Source organism: Takifugu flavidus, chromosome 1 (genome assembly GCF_003711565.1).
Source record: "Takifugu flavidus isolate HTHZ2018 chromosome 1, ASM371156v2, whole genome shotgun sequence".
Taxonomy (NCBI): Eukaryota; Metazoa; Chordata; class Actinopteri; order Tetraodontiformes; family Tetraodontidae; genus Takifugu; species Takifugu flavidus.
The window spans coordinates 23,799,034-23,820,077 of record NC_079520.1 but is presented as its reverse complement, the minus strand read 5'-3'; the positions used below and the strand labels follow the sequence as shown (position 1 = coordinate 23,820,077).

At 45.2% G+C, this 21,044-nt stretch overlaps 1 protein-coding gene across 4 annotated transcripts in view; it reads right to left on the bottom strand.

Annotated features, from left to right (window-relative positions):
- The window catches only part of adkb (adenosine kinase b), an 83,071-nt gene extending 62,133 nt beyond the window's left edge, over positions 1-20,938 (bottom strand). For 2 of the 4 annotated variants that reach the window (XM_057054260.1, XM_057054176.1), the window contains exons 1-4: positions 20,718-20,938; positions 18,643-18,717; positions 18,506-18,559; positions 8,520-8,598 (exon numbers count right to left, since the gene is read on the bottom strand). In XM_057054260.1, the coding sequence (XP_056910240.1) occupies positions 8,520-8,598; positions 18,506-18,559; positions 18,643-18,717; positions 20,718-20,827 (318 nt within the window). In that variant the 5' untranslated portion in view covers positions 20,828-20,938. Of the gene's footprint in view, positions 1-8,519; positions 8,599-18,505; positions 18,560-18,642; positions 18,718-19,463; positions 20,614-20,717 lie in introns of those variants that run through there. The other 2 variants (XM_057054083.1, XM_057054333.1) reach the window with 2 other exon arrangements.
- Between the last annotated feature and the right edge of the window lie 106 nt (positions 20,939-21,044).

Here is a 21,044-nt window from a genome sequence, read left to right as displayed (position 1 = left end):
AACATATGTGTTGTCACAGCAACTGTTTCACAGCTACGCCGAGTAACTTGGCTTGACGGAGACATGTGGAAAGATGCCTTACAACCAAGCTCAAATCTGATTAGAGTGGTGATCTAATCAGCCATGAATTCATCCGCGAAGACGAGCAGGCGAGAGAAAATCACTGCGGAGAATTCTGTATAATTATCAAAAATCTCACAGCGGTATATTAAAATTCTAATTACGACATATTATCTTAATTGCTAAGGAGATGCAAATCAAAACAAGGTTAACGCAGCTCCCTTAGCATGCGGGAGAACATGTGGTGGGAAACTGTTCAATATTCACTGAATCAGCTTGACTTGTTCAACATGAAGGGGCTGTCATTTTGTAATGCTTCCCCCCTCTCAGGGGTGATAATCCTAGCTAAGAGCATGGGCGGCGGCGGCGGCGGCGCAGTCATGCAACAATAAGACTGAACAAACATCTAATTGCTGTGCATTCATTTCTTTTATTGTATCAAACAAAGCTGGTGACAGCTCATCACAAGCCAACTAATGTTGCTTTCTCCGGAGGGCGGTGGGAAACAAACCACACGTACACCTCCAATATCTCAGGGTAAACAGCCTCATCTCATGCCTGGTGACAATGCACAGTCAGTCGCTGTTGCGTCAAAGCAAGTTGTAATCCTTCGACTTATCTGCAAGAGACAAATGCTTAATTTGTCACCGAAAGCATCCGTACCTAATATGCAACAAATGGGAAAATAGATTTCTCCAGAAACCGCGATTCCCGCGGCACGCAACAAATTGCGTGCCATAAATTGTGTCTGACAGGTGCGCACTGTAACTCTGCAGACAGAAGACAGCCAGATGACGGAAGGCACAAGGGGTAATGCTGAAAGGAGAAGAACATGCCGGCGAACGCGGATTTACGAGCATGTCCGGACTCAGACGATCCATCAGTTTTGTCAAGCAGCCTCGGACGTGGTTGCGTTTAAAACACGCTTAGGTGAGGGGTTTTGCAAGGCTGTCAATAACCAAAAAAAACAGTGTCTGACAAATCTGCTATCTGACGGAAAGGCTCCCTTCTCTCTCCTGGTGATTAACATCCTGGCTACTGACCGTAGCTGTAACCATATATGGCAGCTTTGTGCCAACTGTTTTTAAACCATCAGATTGCTGACAGAAAATAATAAACCTGAGGTATCCTGTGTTTTTGCTAAAAGATACTGGAGTTTCTCTACCAACAGGCATTGGCATAGCGGTTACCCACAAAGTGTAAATCGAGCCTCACGTTCTCACACTTTCCCTCAAAATGCACACAAGTACACACAGTGTAAACACTTTCCCAGACGCACAGTCGTTCTGTTGCCGGACAGAAATAAACGCAGACCCCAGGAGTTGCCTTCAGCCCGGGCCCTTGCAGCCTTTAACAGACAGCTCCGATCACTCTTGAGAAAGCAAAAGCTGCTCAGGGATCGCTTTACAATTCTCAGGGGCTCGAATAACCTGATCTTGAACTGATCCCGAGCACTGATCCCTTTGGAATTGGGTTAGGAACGTGTGAAGGGGCCTGTTGAATGAGCTCGCTGGATATCAACATCCCTGGTCTGGGTTGCTGTAGCGGGGCAGATTGTTTGACTCGACTGGTCCCTGCCTGGGTGTTAGCTTACCCAGCGCCGGCCCGTCCAGAAACTGGTATCAACGTGTCGGGAGGAAAAGTGCCCTCCCAAGACTCAAGGTGGAGCCCGTTACCTCGAGCAAAAGCCCCCGCGACTAAGTCGGATTTGCGTCCCATCAAGACCGAGCTGCTTCCTGAGGCCGTTACAGACGGACGCACAAAAATAAACGTCCCTTTATTCAACAGATTTATGCACCGCCCCAGCTCTGTAAAACTCTCCCCAACACCTCCAAGAAGTATTCCAACCCCAGCCCCCCCCCCGCCTTTTTTTTTTATATCCTTGGTAGAATATCTGTTTTTACTGCAGGGGGTTGTGCTCCCCTTCTCTTGTTCTTAGGGTTGTTTTTTTTCTTCCTTGCAGTCAGTAAAAGTAAAAGGTTGGCACATTTTCCCCTCGGAAGAAGCCATTTGTTCAGGTGAAAATGAAACTTGTGCAGTAAGCAGAGCCGGCCCTGCGGTTGGATGGGGGGGCAGAGGCTATTCCAGATAAATCATTATGGACTATACACTATGAGTATATTCATTGAGAAGTAATTGCCAAGAGGCTTTATGTAATGTATTCTCCCCGTGAGGTAAAACCTTGTCGCGAGGAGAAAGGATAATAGAGTAAGAGGATCATATGAAAATGTTTGCTGCTTCAACCTTTAACTCAGAGCTTAACCCCGACCTCGGATAGTAATTACAGAGTTAATTGCCAACTGATCTGCAAAGGAAACTCCATCCACCAATAGATGTCAATTGGGCTTAAAGGCTTCCCAGTCAGGTATGACAAACCATGGGGTGTTTTAAAATTAAAAGACACGATTATTAGTAGGAAGCCAAGTGGCTTTATAGTTTTGAGTGCAGAAAAAAAAAAATCAAACCAAATCATCTAAAATGCAACATATTTAAATGAATAACAATCTATTAGCAGTAATGCAAAGCAATGGTGTGATACATTAAAAATGAACCTCATTAGATTAACGTGTTTGCAGAAAATTGGGAAATAATACTGAGAAAACCATTCCAGGACCAATCTTCCTACATCACACCACATACGTTTGACAATTTAAAATAGAAAATGGAATTAAGCACAGCCATCTAAGCAATAAGCCTCCCTGAGTGATGGAAAAGAAAGAATATATCCCCTTCATTTGTTGAAACCTTTCTGCACACAGGAAACCAGAATGTCTTCAGTGAGTTAAATAGTTAAGTTGAGCCGGTGCTGCCATAAACCCGGTGGGAGAGCTTGGAATAATCTAGGCGATGTTAATGATGCAATTTATATGTGAGGGGACCGGTGTTTGGCAGCCTCTTTCCGTTCGAGCGGGCTGCACAACCCAGCGAGCTCCCAGCACCCCCTGACTAGATGGAGGGGGTGGAGTAGGAGGAGGATGTCAGAGCCCATGTGAAAAGAGAGAGCGAGTGAAGCACTGATAAGAGCCATTACTATTAGTGTCTGTCTGTCACCTGCTGTGCGTCATCCAGTCTCCCCTCTCTCCACATGCGCACCCCCCCGTCCCTCCTCCAACCCCCCCACCCCCCCCCCCATCCGCCTTCCTGAGGCACATCGCTTCAAATTTGCACTCACCTACACATTTTCCACCCTGTCACAGATGCTGGGTTGGCTCGGAAACTGAGCCCGCTGCACTCTAAAAACTACAGTCAGCTTTGTTTCAAAACACGGGTGAATTAGTGAGACAGCTGCCAGAAATTCATTCGATAAACCTAATGCCTGAACAGATGAATAACTGAACTGGCACAGGAGAAGGTAATATTCTTTGCATACTATTTCTCACTTTTTCCAAGAAAACACAAAGCCTAATTTGGTATTTCGTTTATTACTTGGCACAACGCTACGGCTCCTTAAACTTATGAACTCAGGAGAAATGAGCAGTAATTGCAGGCTGTTCTTTATTTTCTTACAATCTTTTTCAACCAAAATATTTAAAGCTGTTTTTCCTCAGTTGCTATGCAACACTTCCAACCACAGGAGTGAGGAGTATGCTGAGAATGCGCCAAATAAATACTACTGCCACAGACCTTCTGCGAGGAAATATGAGACAGGGGCATCATTCACTCGTAATCAGATGAAAATGTAGACTCGCCTTTGCATTCGTTCGGTTGTTTTTGGACCCGAGTCAAGAAGAGGTGGACCCCTGGAAGTCTATACGAGAGCTGACTTATGCAGCAACCCAGTGAACAAAGCAAGTGTCCCGTGAAAACACATCATTCTGCAAATTGACAATGAAAACGCTGCGACATATGTGGACTGCTGTCTTTTTAAATTTGACTCAGAACTCAGGCAACTGTACGGCAGCCAAAGCGAAAAGGCGAGCGAGCCAACGGTTCGGCCTCTCTTCCTGAGCCTGGAAGTGATGGCCCGAAGCAAGGACGCGTTACGCAAGATATCACATTCGGTTCCACCGCCAGCCTCTGAGGCCAGATGATACGTGTTGAGCGAGCGTCTCCCGAGCCCTAAATGTTAATCAACACCCTTTTCGATGCATTAGTTATGAGTTACAACCTACTCCCCGCGTCTTCCCTTTGGCAGCTTAAATTATGTCGCAAATTTGACAGCAAATTAACATCAACTGGGAGAGTAATATGTCACCTTTGCAGGGATCCGGTATCGTTTTCTCACTGGGGCAACAGCGACCCTGTGAATCTGAGAGAAATATAAGCAAACTGTTTTCACAAATTTTGCAGGGAACCTTCCAAAACAAGCCAAACTGCAAGGCCGTTGCGTCATTATGCTTTCCTGTCGCGGACGCAGAGCACAAAAGGCGATGCTCGCCGATACCGCTGCGTGACATGCGGTCACAATACTGCTGAGGTGTCGGGGGGGGGGGGGGGGCGGGTTCACATGTAAATGTGGGCGAAGAGGAGTGGGATGTGGACAGAGCTCTCTCCACTTCATCGTTGAGGAAATGGCGCCACAGAAGTGAGCTGCGACTTCACAGCTGCCTCATGGCGGGTGACAGTGGAGCCCACGCATGAACACGTCGCTCATCAAAGCGAATGAGGCGTTCTCCGCTTCCTCCGCTTGTGCCGAGAAAAACAATGGCGGCCCCCCCTCCCTCCCTCCGGGTTCACACTCTACACACCTGGAATGTCGAGAGCGAGTGGAAATGGCAAAGAAAAAGGGGCGCAAAAAAAATCCATTTGGTTTCATTCGCCTCTCACAAGAAGCTTAACAGACGGCGACCTTCCACCGCTTAATAAAGGGAAGGAAACCGCATGGTCCCGGCGCCATAAAACAGCTCAGAGTGGGTGCTAACAGTGGTTCTGCAATTAACCTGTCTTAAAACAAACAAGAGGCTTTTGCTTTAACAACAGCCGCATACTTGAGCGGTTTGATTTCTGCACCGAGGAACTCAAAAGCCCACCGAGGCTCAGGTTTTTAAATCGGTCATTAACATGCTCGTTGCGGCGCAGCTGTGCCGAGATCCACGAACCAACTGGCGAGGTGATCAAAAATTTGAAAAGCTCTTACGTAAATGACAAATGACTGAATGAACAAATGACGTTATGAACAAATGACTCAAACGTGCAGGACAAAGAATGTGTTCCCACCGCTAAAGACAACGTTGGATATAAGCATCAAATATAGAAGAAACAGTGAAATTATGAATGCACGCGGCAGCTCGCTAAAGATTTAGCAACGCGGTTTGAATACAAAAGCTCCACTCTTTCTCCTCAGCTGTCCTCTTTTCGCTAAGTGGAACCAGACGTAGGCATTTCTTCATTTAGCCCATTCCGATGGAGGCAAGTTGCTGTTCTTTATTTATTTAACAAAATGAGCTGTAAAAGCCAAACATTAGGTCATGGAATATTTTGGGCCCGAGAAATAAGTCAACGTCTTCGGTGACAGAGCGAACCCAGTTTTAAGTGTCTCCCTTCGCGATTTGAGCTCGTCAGGACCTTTTTCAAAGTCAACTCGTGAGGCCCTTTTTTTTCTTCTTTTTTTTTAATAAAGAAACTTTCAACAGCGTGGCGCACATGCGTTTCCAATTAAGAGCGCAGAGCCGACATCCAAGCGAGGGCCCCACTCACCCTGTCCGTGATTGACCAAGTCTGAGGAAATGTTAAACAGGCATCATAACCATAACAGAGAGGGGAGACTTTTCAAAAGCCACCGCGGCGGATTGATGACCTGCCCAGCGTGAACTCTAAATTAAAACAATGAACGTGCTCAGTTATTCTGATACATTTGCAGCTGGCAGCGTAAAAATATACCCTTCCATTGAATGGAAATGAGGGATTTGCCGTGCAAAGACAGGTCGTTGCTGTTGCCTTGTGAGGATCATAATGAGAAAGCGTGGTTAACGCCAGGCACTCGGGGTAGGATCCACTTCCCCGGCAGCAGCAATAACTCCCTATGAGCCTGTCTCTGCTCCCGCTTCAATCTCTGGACCCTAAGGAGCTGTTGGAGGACTTTGATGTTCTGTCTAAATGAATTGACTGTGCTTCTCGATGCCGCCCTCCAGTCGATTGACTCCCCCCACCTGTGATAATCACCACGCGTGCCCCGCCGCACCGAACCTGCTCGGAAATGCGACAATATTTGTCAAATTGCAGTGGAATGGCGGTTGTTACCTTGCCGCAGCGCATCAGAGAAGAGGCTCTTTGATATGTGAGGCTGTGCGAGAGCAAGCAGGGCTGGACTGGGTTGTGCTACCTTAGAGCCGTGCAACATCCACAAGGTGAAGCCTTTATGTCGGATGCACCTTCAGGGCATGGTGTTTGTTAGAGCCTGGGCAAGGGAGGCTGCTTCTTTTTTTTTTCATCTTCGGAATCAAAGGTCTGCATAAAGTACAAGCTGGCAACTCCACCGAGTCAATCCGAACAAAAGCGGCGGCTTAGTCGGGAAAGCGGCGAAGACTGCGCAAATGTGGTGACGGCTCCACCTGCGGAGTTTGTTTGTCAAAATTTCAGTTGTGAACGACCGACTCCAGTAATAATGCATGGGAAATGAAACAACCACACCAGAGCGGAGTGGAACCAGCCATCGACTGGCGAACGCTGCGAAAGCTGATTTTGATCAAAGAGCGGGCAGGCGGTGTTTAAGAGGAAACAATACTTATCCATCTAAGCTCCGGCTCGGTCAATTTTCATTTGACTAAATCCAATTACCATTGATTCTGCATCTGCTTAAACTGGAGCTTTAGGTTTTTCCTTGATAGTGCAGAAATCTTAACTGGGATGAAGCGGCAGTATTTAACCTATTACAGCCTCCAATGAAGCGGGTGCTTTTCTCGAGGAAAGTGCGCCGTCTACATGCAAAGGCATTGATCCTCCCACATCCTGGGTTTTCCCAGCATGTGCAGTGATTCCTCTGCAAAGCCTCAGAACGCGCCTCGCTCTCCTCCAGCAGCGAGGCTGCTCCTGAGCAAACCTGCTCTGGCTCGAGCATCTCATTTAGTCACCATGTTCTTTGATGTGGATTCACTACTGCAGTGCATATCATTCCTGTTTGAAGGCTTGACTTCCACAATGCAGCGGGGCTTGAAGTTTCCCATATTGCAAGTGCTACAATGTAATATTCTGGGAGGCGGTTATGCATTATACATTTTTCATAAAAGAACACCGTCGCCTGAAAGTGAAATGTGGGAAAAGTCGGTCCATCAAGACATATTGACATAAACAGTTAAGAGACTTCCAGGTAGGGGATGAAAACAGCTGTTATCACCCCAGTCGGGGTGATAACGGGGTAAATGTCCAAATAAATGCAGCAGGATTACATCTAACTGGAGTTTGCCATTATAAAACACGATTGTTAAGTCTGAACGCTGAGTGTCAGTTGTAAGCCTCTTCATCTGATTTCACAATTTGCAATTAATAAACGACATTGTCAAGGTCTTTGTCGGCGCGAGATAAATCCTCCGGCTCACACGACGACAAGAAAAGAAGACGCTGCCGAGAACGTTGCCATGGACCGACTTCAAGGCCGTCGCCGATGAACAGAAAACCGAGCTCGTGGTTTCCTTTTGAAACGCTCCTTCAAAAAGCACACGAGATATAAAAACGCAAGTTGTTATCCAAATGAATAAAATGAAGTTGGCACCTAATGTCTGAGAGCACCTGAGGTTTATGTTAAAGCTTCTTATCCTGATAATTAAAGAGTGTTTGCACGGAGGTGTACTGCTCTGAGTGTCTTTTTAATGGCTGCTTACTGTCTCAAAAGCATTAAGATGGTGCTTTCCTGAAGGCCTCTCTGCTCTCATTTCCTCCCTCTCACCTAACACACACGAGCGCGTGTGCACAAATACCGACCGCACACAGTTTACTTAAATGTTATGAACGAAAAACCCACACACAAGAAAGAGCCGGCTCTTTAACAAACATCAGCCTCTCAATTAGTTCTTGCTCTCGTTCCTCCTTGGAAGAGAATTCCGTCTCAGCAGGATGCTTTTTCTTTGTTTACTGCAAACAGACCAAACCCTTATCAGCAGCTAATCACTACGAGGCAAACACACTTCGTGCGGCCACTTGAAACAAAGGATTCCATAACTTATTTTCACACTTGGGTTAGCCATTCGGAGCTGGACGAGCGCTGCGATCTGAGCAGCCGCCGCGAAGATCGTCATTTGTTGAAAGTAATTTGTCGTGACATTGAATTGCATCTGCTTGTAATTCTCTCTAATTGATGTTTGATACGTCTGAGGAAATTAGGGCGGCTGGATAACACTGCAAATATTATGAATCTTCCCCGCCTTTCTCCTTCCATGACAGCTCTGATGAATTCACAACACCTAAAACTGTAATGTGTCAACATGCTGTGCAGCTACGCTCTCTATTCCCAGGGCTGCCAGCCTGACAAATCTAGAGTTACAGGCATACAGATGTATACCCTGGCGGGGCAGGACAAGACCAACCTGAGCAATTTTCACAGAGTTCTGCGTGGAACCACCGGCGTGATATTCGACATTGCTCTTCTTGACGATTTCGTCGAACCTGAAACGAAGAAAAAAGCGAGACAAAAATAAGCCCCATGAACAGCCGTTGGTATCTCAGTCTTAACACCAGCCGTAACCACCGGCAACGCTGACATACAACAGGAACGAGCGCTAGATCGCACCAGCCAGAGGAGAAAGGGCTTGCATGTAAAAGTAATTTCTTCAACATATTGGAGTTCTAAGATCACTTAATGATGCAGGTGTAGTACATTCGTTAAGAGTTAAACCCTCCCTCGGGACGAGGCAGTTTTGGGCTTTTGTTGCAGAGCGACTGCAGATGCCGAATGCAATTTGTGGCATTTGGAAATAAAAATCCAGTCTTGCAATGCAATTACAACCGTGATAGAGCAGCTTTGTTCAGTGGATTATCATAAAAAAATGATTTAAAAAGTAGGACAGTTTAGAAAATACATCATTCTGCTTGTTTAATTTGCGAGCAACAATAACAGCCTGTAATGTAGACAAGTCTAAATGTCAACATCAAATCGCTTTTTTTTGATCCTAAGTGTTTCACAACGTTCATTTCTGGTCGGACTGAATAGTGACTACTGTACTAGAGGTCTGCTGGGCCTGGGCTGGAGCACAAAGCTGTTATTTTGACTATTCTTTATCATAACTGGGCAGAGACTGCAAAGCTTTTCAACATCATTTGGATTGTTAAAGCAACAAATGATCCGTCCGACATGTGCAGAAAACCTCAGTCGTTGCTCCACTTTCTTAGAGCCCAGTGCCGATTATTGTAATATTTTGAATTCCTGCGAGGATTTCTCCACATGCTAATGGAGAACGTGGAAGGAGGGGAATACGTTAGCGTTGGTGCTACGTGCGCATGTGACGTTCCAGGTGAAAGCAGTTCACGCTAAGGATTTTAAAATTAAAAAAAGATGCGAGAAAGCCCTGGAATTTGTTAAATGCGATACTTGAACCTATTAGGGTTTGAATGTCAGCTCGATAAAGGTGGGAAAAAAACCAAAACAAACAATAAAAACCCAACTTTGTCCGCACATGGCTGTGGTTAACTCTGCCGAATTAAAACAACGTGAACAGGGAACGCCGTTTTTGAAACGTGGGAAATGTTTCCTCACAGGGAGACGTGAAAAAGATCCTATTCGTCTCCCGCTTGGCGGGGATATTTTGTATTGTATAGGTGGTGGTTTCAGAACAACAGGAAAAAACCCAAAACAAGCTGTATAATAGATTTGTGTACAAAGAAAATCTCCAAGCCAGAAAAGTTGTTTATGAAGAGAGCACATCTGATTAAACCTTTGATGCCTGAACCGTACAGTAAAGTTTAGAAAAGACTGTAACAGACTAAACACGGCGAGTCAAAAAAAACCTAAAGATGACAGTGGGGAATGGGAAGTAAACAATTGCCGAGTTTTGAAAGGTAAACCACGGGAAGTCCCTCGGGCCTGCCGTTTCTTTCGTTTCCGTGTTTTTCCCATCGTGCTGCCATTTCCAACATCAATCGCGGCACCGCTCTGATGCAAAGCTGGGTGATGCGGTGGGAGCTTCAACATCACACACACACACACACACACACACACACACACACACACACACACACACACACACCACACACACACACACACACACACACACACACACACACACCGTATATGCAAACCATCGCCAGGGAGCCCGGCGACACAACGCCGTCCACCCAGCTATAGAAATCGACCCGTCTGCAATAAGATGAATCGCCGACTTTGGGAGGTTTTTTTTGTAATCTGAGGTTTGTCTGTTTCACAACTGTATTGGAACATGGGGGGGGGGGGGGTACGTTCAATGACATGAAAATAGTTCAAGGTGCAGTCTTCCAGTCCCCCTGGCTTTATATGCAAGACCTACTTTAATTAAGTGGGTAAGAGGGGTTGATGGGGAAATGCTAGAGCGCACTCCTGGGGGATTTGTGTTATTTAAAGGCTTTGTCAGAGAGATGCAATGCATTTTCCTTAGAAAAATAAATACACCCGGGTTAGGTCAGGGTTGAACATTTTTGGGGAGGATAGAATGTCAACCTGGAATTTGTCTGTTGCGTTTGCTTACTGTGGACAGGAGTAATACATATGCATCGTGGATTACCAACACGGGAGCCAGAAGGGGCTCAATATTTGAGCAAAACTAGGTTTAACTAGGCATGGCTGAGTTTTGAGCAAGTGTGAAAGTAACCTTAGCTGCTTCAAAGAAAAGTCTGCATATCATGTCTTCAGGCAGAGTTGTCTACCCAGGGCAGAATGTTCGCAACAAAAACTTTCCATGCAAGTGGAAAATATGCTAACTGCAGGAAAAAAAAAAAATCTTCCCGAGACACCTGTTATGACTCCTTGACAAAGGAGGAATTTGAGCACTGTGGGTGTTTATAACATGAAGGCAGCCGAGGGACTCCAGAGCCGATTTCAAATGGACCCACAGCTTCCAAGGATTTCTGCACCCCTTCCCCCCCTTCCCTTCCTAGAAGTATTTGCTCCACCTTTCAGTGCAGACAGCATGGGGCCCTGCTCTTGGACGCCTTGAAAATCCCAACCGAAAAGGAGCAGCTGCCTCGAGACCTTTACACCCTCAAACATCATGTGATCCCATAGTGGTGACACCGTAAACGGCCCCCTTGGCCATTTAGGAAGAGAAAATCCCTCCCCGTCTACTGTGGTGTAATCTCATGCAGTGCTAGGAGGGAGCAGAGAAAAATAAATTGTTCTGAACAAAATGTCCTCAGCCCACTAACCTCTTCTTTAAAAAAAAAAACAAAAAAAAAAAACACTGATGTTCAACAGCAGAGAAATTCCAAGTACGCAAAGCCTCCCACTAATGTATGGATAGCGTACAAGAGATCGCCCCTGACACTCTGATTAAAACGCCACTCCTTAATAAAAGGTACTATTTTTCAATTTAGCTTCAAATCCCTAGTGGAGCCACTTCTTCTCTGGGTTTAAGCCAAATTAACAGATACAGGCTACTGGATGGAAAGAGGATATGAACAGCCCCCTTTAGAACTAATACCTACATATCTGTGGCTTAACACAGCCAAATTGTTGGGGGAGATCACACAAGTTGGGAACATGGTGTTGTTTACATTCCTGGGGATGGAGCCCCCGCCGTTGTTTCCCATCAAAGGAAATATGAGAGCTTCCAGAGGACTACGAGTGTTCTCTGCCACAAGTGACTCATGAGTGCCCCCCACGAAAAAAAAGAGCCAAGTAGATTATTTACATGAGGCAATAATTCAAGATTTGCTCCTCTAAGTCTCTTACGTGGAGGGCAAGGCGAGCCCATTTACCCGATCCCTCTTCATTCGCCTTTGATGTTAGCCTATCTCGATAAGACCGGATGAGTGCCCTAAAATCCTGGATGAGTGATTTCACAGGAAGAACAAGTCTCTGTTAATCAATGGCTAGATTGGATCAGGATCCTCGGGAGCGGGCCCGTGCGAAAGTCCTTCGGAACGTTTGAGTGCACACCGGGGTAATTCGTCGCTAATGATCACCGTGGCGCACACTCCACTCCGTTTGTCCTTATTTAATTGCCTCGTTCGCGTTTAAACAGCTTACAAATCACAAGGACGGGCGGGGAAACGTGATCAAACAGCCCCTATTGCTAATCAGCAGAGGCCAAGGGAAGAAGTGAGAGGACTGGGACTGCTTTGCTGCTCTCCTCGGGGAATTAGGACAGAGGAGGCTTGTATAGGAACAGTAAATTATCTCTGCCTCAGCCATAGCAGGTAGGTCCATTTAACCAGGCAGATCCATCTTTCCCTCCTTCCGACACGAGCGGTGGGGGGGGGGGGGGGGCTTCGGTAATCCCAGTTTCAACAGAGGCATCTGGAGTGGACAGGTTCCACCATTGATTAGATTCTCCAATCAGTGTGTGCATCCCACACCACACTTCCTCTGTAGAGGCTGCACCAATCCGATGCACAATAATTGTTTCCATAGGTCAGGCGGTGGAAAAACAGCTCGGGGACGTGATGAAAGGGAGATGGAAAGGGCGAGGAATATTGCCGTATTTTCTCCCCCAATTAAATTGTTTGTCAAACCCTTCACAACAGGTTACGCAGTTTATCTGTTTAAAATCAATACGCTCCTCTCGGTGTGAAAGCTTGTCGCAACACAAGACAGGCCCATTAATTATTCTGTTCCAGGCGCTATCGCCCGGCTCCTCAAGGTTGAGCCTTATCTTTTCTTATTTCCAATCAATAATTATCTTCTACCTTGCTTGCATTCCCCACCAGAGCCAGATGTGTCTTTACAAGCTGCTTCTGAGGCAATCGGTGAAGAAAATGAGATGAATAGGCTAGTTTTGTGATGGGAACATTAGCGTGCGATGGCAAAGGATGAGATGCGTGAATGTGTCCAACAAGACATTAGTGTCCTCTGACATCTGCTAATAATTGATCTGCAAAAAAAAGCATGATGATGGTGCCTTTGAGCAGGTACATCCGGGGGTGCAAACACTCCCCGAGAAGGCTAATATGTTTGTATGACTGCACAATTCCACGGTCATAATGGGTGAGTAATTGCATTAGAATGCAGAGGCAACAAATGCGCAGCCCTTTAATAATCATCTGAACCAGCAGCAGCAGCAGCAACGTCCCATTTGCCGGCATTAACCGAGCACTGCCCGTTTGTACTTAATTAGGCTACGCTCAGGGATTAGGCGGCGGGGGCAAAATCTGGTCATGGAGGACGAGTTCTTAATATTTCCTCGAAAATGTCACAGGTTTTTGGCTTCGCGCTGCAGAGCGTGGCGCCATTTGTCACACGGTACTGTGTGGATGTGGGAAAAGGAGTGTGAGTGAGTGAGTGTGAGAGGACATAAAAGAGAGCGAACTAGGGACACGTTGAGGAAGCCAGTGGGAAGACAGTGCGTGTGTAAGCAAGGACGGGGGAGGGCTTCTGGTGTTCTCCTGAGATTTGAGATTTAAAGCCCAAGCACAAAGCCTGCGAGATATTCCCCTTATCATGGAGGTTGATACCAGGATCTTGGTGATTCAGAGGGCTCCATGTGAATAATTCCACCAACACCCCCTACTGTGGGCACCATATGGCCCAGTGCGAACTTTAAAACACACGGGGAGTGTGCCTGCTCACCAGCCTGGCCTCCCATCTCTACTCCCTTGCAGCTTAGGTGCAGTGAAATGATCAGTAGAGATAATATGCTAACTACATGTAGCTACACAGTGGCTTTTCCTGTGTGGCTGCCGGGAATCAAAGATGACTAAAAATAGCCGTGAGCGGGGTATTCTGAACTGAGCGCGCTGTATGCACTGGCTGAGACGCCCACATTTTTAATTATAAAACGGTCTTTAACGGGGGGAGTTGGAGGGCAGGGAGGAAGAGGAGGTGGGGGTGCAGGCGCAGGGATTTCGATGATGTTTGTGACACTCTCTTTGATTGGTGGCGTTTCCCTCTGGCACCACCTGCTGTCAACAAAGGGGAGGGCATTTGCAGCAGCAGCCGTGGTGAGCCGTAATTATGATTGCATCAGCCATTTCTCATGATGCAGCGCGTGTGTTTCAACGGGGATCTGTCACCGTTACCAAAGCTCACCTGCGCGTACGGCCATTCACCCCCCCACCTCGCTTGAAAAGTTTTCATCTATCATAATTCAAAGAGCCCTGATCCACATATGCATGAGTACGGCTGGAGTGAGCATGTCAGATTCATGTGAGCCCCCTCAACCTGGCAAATTCGTGCATATCAATAAAACATCGCGAGCAGTGCACGGCTGTCGGGTTAACATGCTTCCGATGTCTCAATGAAGAGAGAAGTGCCATTAATCTCTCCTCTGGAGGACGCCTGGTAGACGCAGGTCTGGGGCCTTTAACCTCGACAGAATGGGGAGCCGGATGCTCGGACCCCCCGGTGGGATGAAGGAGTTGGGATCAAGTACTGTAGTACAGCGCTCAGCATCAGCATCAAAACCGGGAAAAGAAAGGGGGGGGGGCTTTATGTGTCTACACACTCAGTCAAGCATGAGTGCATCCAGTGAAGTGGCACCATGGCAAGCACATGCAGCTTCTGCACGCATGCTTGCATGTGAGCACACACAAACACAGGGTGGGGGTGTGTGTGAGATGGGGGGGGGTTCTCTGTAATACACCTGGATCCCTTCTAGCGCTCATATTTTTTTGCTTAGCACTGTTTTTAATAAATAATAATAAAATGGAGGCATGGAGTCAAGTGTGTTTACAGAGCAGAATCAATCACACACAAACACACACGGAGCGTTTAGCATGTACTCTGCGAGAGGGGCCTTTGTTGTTTTCCTCCCAGTAAGCAGATTGAGCTGCACGGCAGCAGCAGGGGTGTGTAAGATGTACACAGACAGCGGGGTGTGTGAGTAGAGAGGCACCTCCACTGATCTCCCGTGTTGTGTGATGATGTGTGTGTGTGATGTGTGTCTCAATCCAGAGCTGATCCCCCTGAGTCAGCCCTGTCAGTGATATGAGCCACCCGACCCCCTCTACCCCCACCCCCTCCCTCGCCATCCGGAATGCTAATAACAGCCAGCTACTAACGCTGCAACTCTGAATTATTCATGCAGCAGAGGGTCACACGGCATAATGAGGAGTTTACTCTCATTCTGGATGTGATTGTGACGCTGCTAATCTGCATTTAGCATAGAGAAAGGGAGAAAGGGACGTGGGGGAGAGGATCGGGGGGGGAGGAGGGAGGACGAGCACTGATGAACTTAATTGCTGTGAGCAAACAACCTCTGAAAAGAGTCACGCCATCAACCAGAGATGAGAAAGTAAACAATTAATTATGATTGGACAGAGGGAGTCATAAAACAAATGTTTGAACGAGACTAATATTCAGAAGCCATCTGATGCCCCCCCTCCCTTCCTCCTCCCTCTTTGAGGTGACAATACGCTCCCTGTTACAAGGATTCACTCATTTGACACACTAATAATCATTAGCTCTAATATAATGTGGTTAACAAGCCCAAGAGGGTTTGGGTAGGCGCCATGTTATAAAATGCTGCACATTCTAAACAAGCTGTAATGCCTCCTCATCCTGGAATAAAATGTCTACTTGTCCACATTTTAATCTCCTGCATAAATAGGTGTGTTTTAATTACGTTGACATTTTGTTGCCAGCATAAAGTCCTTGGGGGGGGGTAAACGCAGAAGACTACTGCCGCCCCCTGCTGGGCATTCAACGTACAGCAGGACAGTGGAGAAAGTTTCGACAGGGAGAATTTCAACCTGTGTGGCGAAATAAATCAATAAAATTCTTTATCAGTAATCACATTAAAACATGTAAGTTATCTTCTAAATGGATGTATAGATTTTCAGCTCACTTAAAAACATAGAAGCCAAATAATTGAATCATTGAGGATTTAAATAGGTCACAGGTACTTAAATTGAGCCACATGATGGCAGCAGTCACTACAAAACATTCAGCAAACTGCATCACATCTGATTGTATCTCCCTCTGAGGGATGGAACAGTGCTGCTCTGCACTGAAGAAGTCAAATAAAGTTCTTTCGGCTGTCAGTTTCTTCTCAGGAGCCAATTTTAAAGGGCAAACGAAAAACACAGTTGAACTATGGAGCATTAATAAATCGAATCTACAAATGATTGATGAATTTGTTTGATTACTAGGTATATTTGTGCTCCTTGTCTGTTTTTCCAACAGCAAAAATGTCAACACAGACCACAAATATGCAGGGAGTTCAACCAACTGTCTGCGCCATTGTGGTTAAAAACACTGAGCACAAATGCAAAACAAAGATGTTTTCAGGATTTTCTGATTATTCTCAGAACACTTTTCGCCAAGTCAATTACAACATCCTTCAAACCTCCACAATTTAGTCAGCTTCACTTTTGTTGTATAGATTACAAAAGCAACTGAGATCTGACAGTTTTCATCTCAGTATTCATCCTAAAAAGTAACAAAAACCCTTTTGAAGTACAGCACAGAACATAGGAAATGCTCAGTGAAGTAAAATGGATTCAAACATCACAGGCACGCAAACACCAATGAGTACGCAGCCAATACTAACAGGGATGTTGATAGCTTTTTCCAGCAGGTAATTTCTATTCCACAACAGGATTACATGGGCGCTGCTGTGACTAGATAATTGAATTCGGCCTTGGCCACAGTGTGCTGCATCCAATGATCCCTCTCCAACCGGGACGATGGAGGGAGGAAAAAAAAAAGTGCATTACGATGTAGCTTCAGTTGTGCAGCGATAGCGTTAGCCAAAGACCTGGAAGGCTGCTGCGGCCTATTAAGTAAGTCCGTTAGCTTTGACATCGCCTGAATCAAGTTCTTCCACTATGGTGCTGCTCATCTCAAGACTGGAGTGGACTACTAAATGTAACGCTAGTGTGGTCGGTACCAAACAACGGACGTGATTGTGGGGTTTGAGTGGTACCGTGAAGAGACGTGCATTGAAATGCATTGTGCTGGCAATAAACCACCAAAGCCGCATGTTAATCCTGCCCTGGCCTTGTACAGAATGTGGAGGGAATGGCATCTGTGGGGCGAAAGATAACACCGCAGCCTTTGTGTTGGTGGAGAACAACACTGCTGATGATGCGGCTTTGTGCCGCCGCCGGTACCCAGTCACACGTGCCCCTTTATCAAGTATAATAAGACCTGATAAGGTAGACGATTGTCAAGACCCAGATCACTTAATGACCTGACGTGTTCTTATAGTGCAGCCTGGTGACACTCAACATCAATTCCTCTTTAATGGCGTCCGCCAAAATCATAACAAAGACTACAGCGGCCAACTATAGGGCAACAACGGATCAAGTTAATCTTTCATGTTTTATACCTTTATGTCACATCGCTGTACTAAATACAAAAATGAGATGAGCTGATATATGATTAAAGAAGTAGCTATACACAAAATAGAAATTAAAAAAAGTTAACCAAAGAATTAGTTAGCAGATAGACCACTTCTAGAGCAGCACCATCTTCATCATCGTGAAGAAAAAATGATCCCCAAGCTCCCTTTCTGAGCTCTGTAATACTTTTAAAAATGGGGGAAAAAATATGGCAAACTGTAAAAAAAAAATGTCATACTGTCAAAAAATGTTAGTTAACTGTAAGACCATGTGTTTTACATTATACACTTATCTCTTGGAATTTACAACAGCAGTTAACATGAAGAGGCCTTTCTAAGATACAGTATCAGTGCAGAATGTCTGGCATGAAAGGGTGCACACAGGTCACAGTGTGGGTCAGACACCCCCACTGGGGACTTTTGACACTTCAACACATTGGTAAGGGCTGCAGATTATTCTCAAAAGTGAGTGTTACTACAGCAAACAAACACTCTTGGTTCTCATCTTTCCTCTATTGGGATGGATTAAAACGAATATTTGCACGTTTCAAACACAGAATAGGAGTTTCCTTCTGTGAAGGTGAATCATCTTTCACCGGCAGCTGTCTTACAGATGGTGAAGTCTCTTTTTTGGCACAAAAATAGATAAAAACAAATAAATTCGCAGGGACAACGCCATCTGCACTAGATTAAGAACAAAAAGAGGTCAAAATGTAATTAAGGCTTTGATTTGTTTTAATTGTGACTGTTTTCAGTGCTTCTCGGGCTGCTAATAGGAATTCCAACCAGGAAGAAGGACATAACATTCTTGGTGCATCTACATGCAATGTAGACGAGGAAAACAGGACAGGACAACATTGTCTGCAGCTCCTCTGTTTACTTTTTTGCTACTCTAACAGCATGGAAACCATATATAGGTGTGAATGTACTAGCACTTGTAAATTCCCAGATTGGGAATAGGAATATTATAGGCCATTTATAACTTGGTTATTTTGAGGGCAGCTAAAGTGTCAGGATAGGAGCGGCGGCTGTGATTGGCCAGCGGATCCCCTATTTGGTTCCACATAGTTTTAACGGTTTGCGTTGGGTGTGAAGTTTCGACTCACAAGGCTTTGTGCTTATCTTCAGCCAGGATCTGGTCATTGGGCTTCAGTCCGAATCTTTGGGAAAAGAAAAGGGAATCGTAAGGAGGCAGAGGGAAAGTAAAAGAACGCGTGCACACAGACGTGTGGTTTTGACTTACTTGTCCAGGAAATCTTTGTCCACAACAGCTGAAATATCCAGCAAGGGATTTCCCATCCCGAAGAGTGTGTTTTCACTGTGAGAAGACAAACATTGGGGGGCTCATTCAACTTGCCACAAAAGGGTCAGGCTTAGAAGTTTGTAATGGAAGTCATGTTTCTGTTTCTAAAATCTGAGACGCTGATGAGGCCTAAAGCTGCATTTGCACACACCCTGCTGCAGAAACATTGCACAATTGCAAACATATGACTTCACATTAAGAAATCATGTCTCAGAACTCAGCAAAACAACAGTGCAGAAGTACTTCACTCAATAGGTATGCACATATTCCAACACATTAGCTGGATTAAAAAGCTGCAATTGCCCTGGCAGTGCTTTAATGTTTTATTTAAAAGGTTTATGGTAATGCATACTTATACTCATATACTATAAAGACTTGCTGGCATTGCATTAAACGCCCCACACCTTGACCTAGTAATCTTAAATTCTTTTCTGTAAGATACCACGGTGCCCAAAGTCCAACCCTGATAGTTTTCACACAATGTGGTTCAATTTTCTTAAGACTCTAGCATTTTTTTTAATTTATTATCACTTTCACAGATTTTGTTTTTTTAAATGTATTATTGTATGTTGCACTTTGGGATGAACCAGATAATCCAGTCACTGAAGGTATCCTAAAACATAAGCCAAAAACAGTTCAAAAATACTTTTTTTGGGAAGTACTTTTAATAGATCATATAAACTAGCCATATTGTGAACACGTTAGTAATTACAGATTTTAAAAACAGTTACCATGGAGACACCACGGGACAATTATCTTACCTTGCGGTTGGCATTATATCAGGAAAGCAAGTTAAACTAATGAACAATTAATAACCAGATTGCTTCTGTCAAAGCAATGTGCTTCTTCAGTCCAGGAACTACACTGCTCAACGCTGATTGGCTGTTGAATAAAAGGGGCGGGCATTTGGCCATTCTACAAATATGATTGGAAACAGATCGTCCAATTATGTAGAGTCTTTTATGCTGCGTTTGATTACCAGTGGGTAAACCATAACTATGGTAGATGGCAGCAGCGTTTACGTTTTAATAATTAACCCTTTTTTTGTGGTCCCAAGCACACATGGAAAATACCAGTATACTGTCAGTGCAACCGAACATAAACATGATTTTTGACACAACTCAATTACTGACAGCTATTATGAATGGGATGACTGAGAACTTTCGCTTCACTAGAACTACACGTAATACTCGTTATTCCTACACACCCACACAACTAGCTTTCAATTGTATACTAAGAATAACTTTTTTTTAAAACCAACTAAGCCTTAATAACACTTCTTATATTTCCAATCGTATATACTACAGTATATTACTATTTTTGATGCTACTGGAACAAAATATTTCGCTAAGAAGTTTTTTAAAAGGCAAGAAATTACCTTTGGCCTTGTGTTTATTCTATAGCACTAAGTTTTCGCAATCAAGTTTTCCTACAGTCATTCGAACGCAGCACCATATGCAAAGTGTCAACAAGACACAAGACCCGTGTCAGCGCTAATCAAGTAGTATTATTATTTGCATTTTTACAGACAACAGGCAGTAATGACGAACGCTGGCTGAATCAAAATACGCTGAGTACTTTAGGACACCACCTTAAAACGTGTCTCGCACACCTTTCCCTCCCTTATATTATCTTACTCGGAACAAACTCGACGCTATCGTGCTAACACGCTAGCGCACAACATGACCGGACGTTATTATCTTAAACTGGCAGCCACAAACCGAATTGGTACATCGGCTATTATTTCCCAGCGGTCCACCCACCCTCCGCTATTAGCCCTGGTTAGCATCCCTACAAGGAAACAAACGGCGCCATAGCATATCAGCCGTTTAACCCCCAGTCTCACGTTGATGGAACGTCCACAGGTTCAAACTGTTCGGCGCTTTATCGCCCCGTAGCTCAGCTCGGCTGACAGGTTACGGCTACGGGTGCTAGCGAGCATAGACGCCTAGCCGCGGCGGCTAATTTTATGGAGCACAGCGGTTCTAACTCACTTTAGTGTCACGCTTTCTTACCTCAGCAATGTTGTCTTCCCCGTCGACATGTTTGCTTCTCCGTCGTGCACGTTTTTGTTGGTTTTCCCCGACAACTGTTCTCGTTGGAGCCCTGCTGAAGCTACTTTCATTGCTGGCTGCGAACAGGCTGCTGCTGCTGCTTCTACATCGGACCGAGCAGCACTAAAAACCCGGATAAATTTAATGGTTACATATCGTAGCCGTTGCACATTTGACCGATATCTCGCGTTATTACATTTTATTAAGCAATATATAACAGGTGATAACGAGCCAACGTTGGCTCGTGTTATCACCTGTTAATATTGCTTATTAAAAGCAACTCTACAT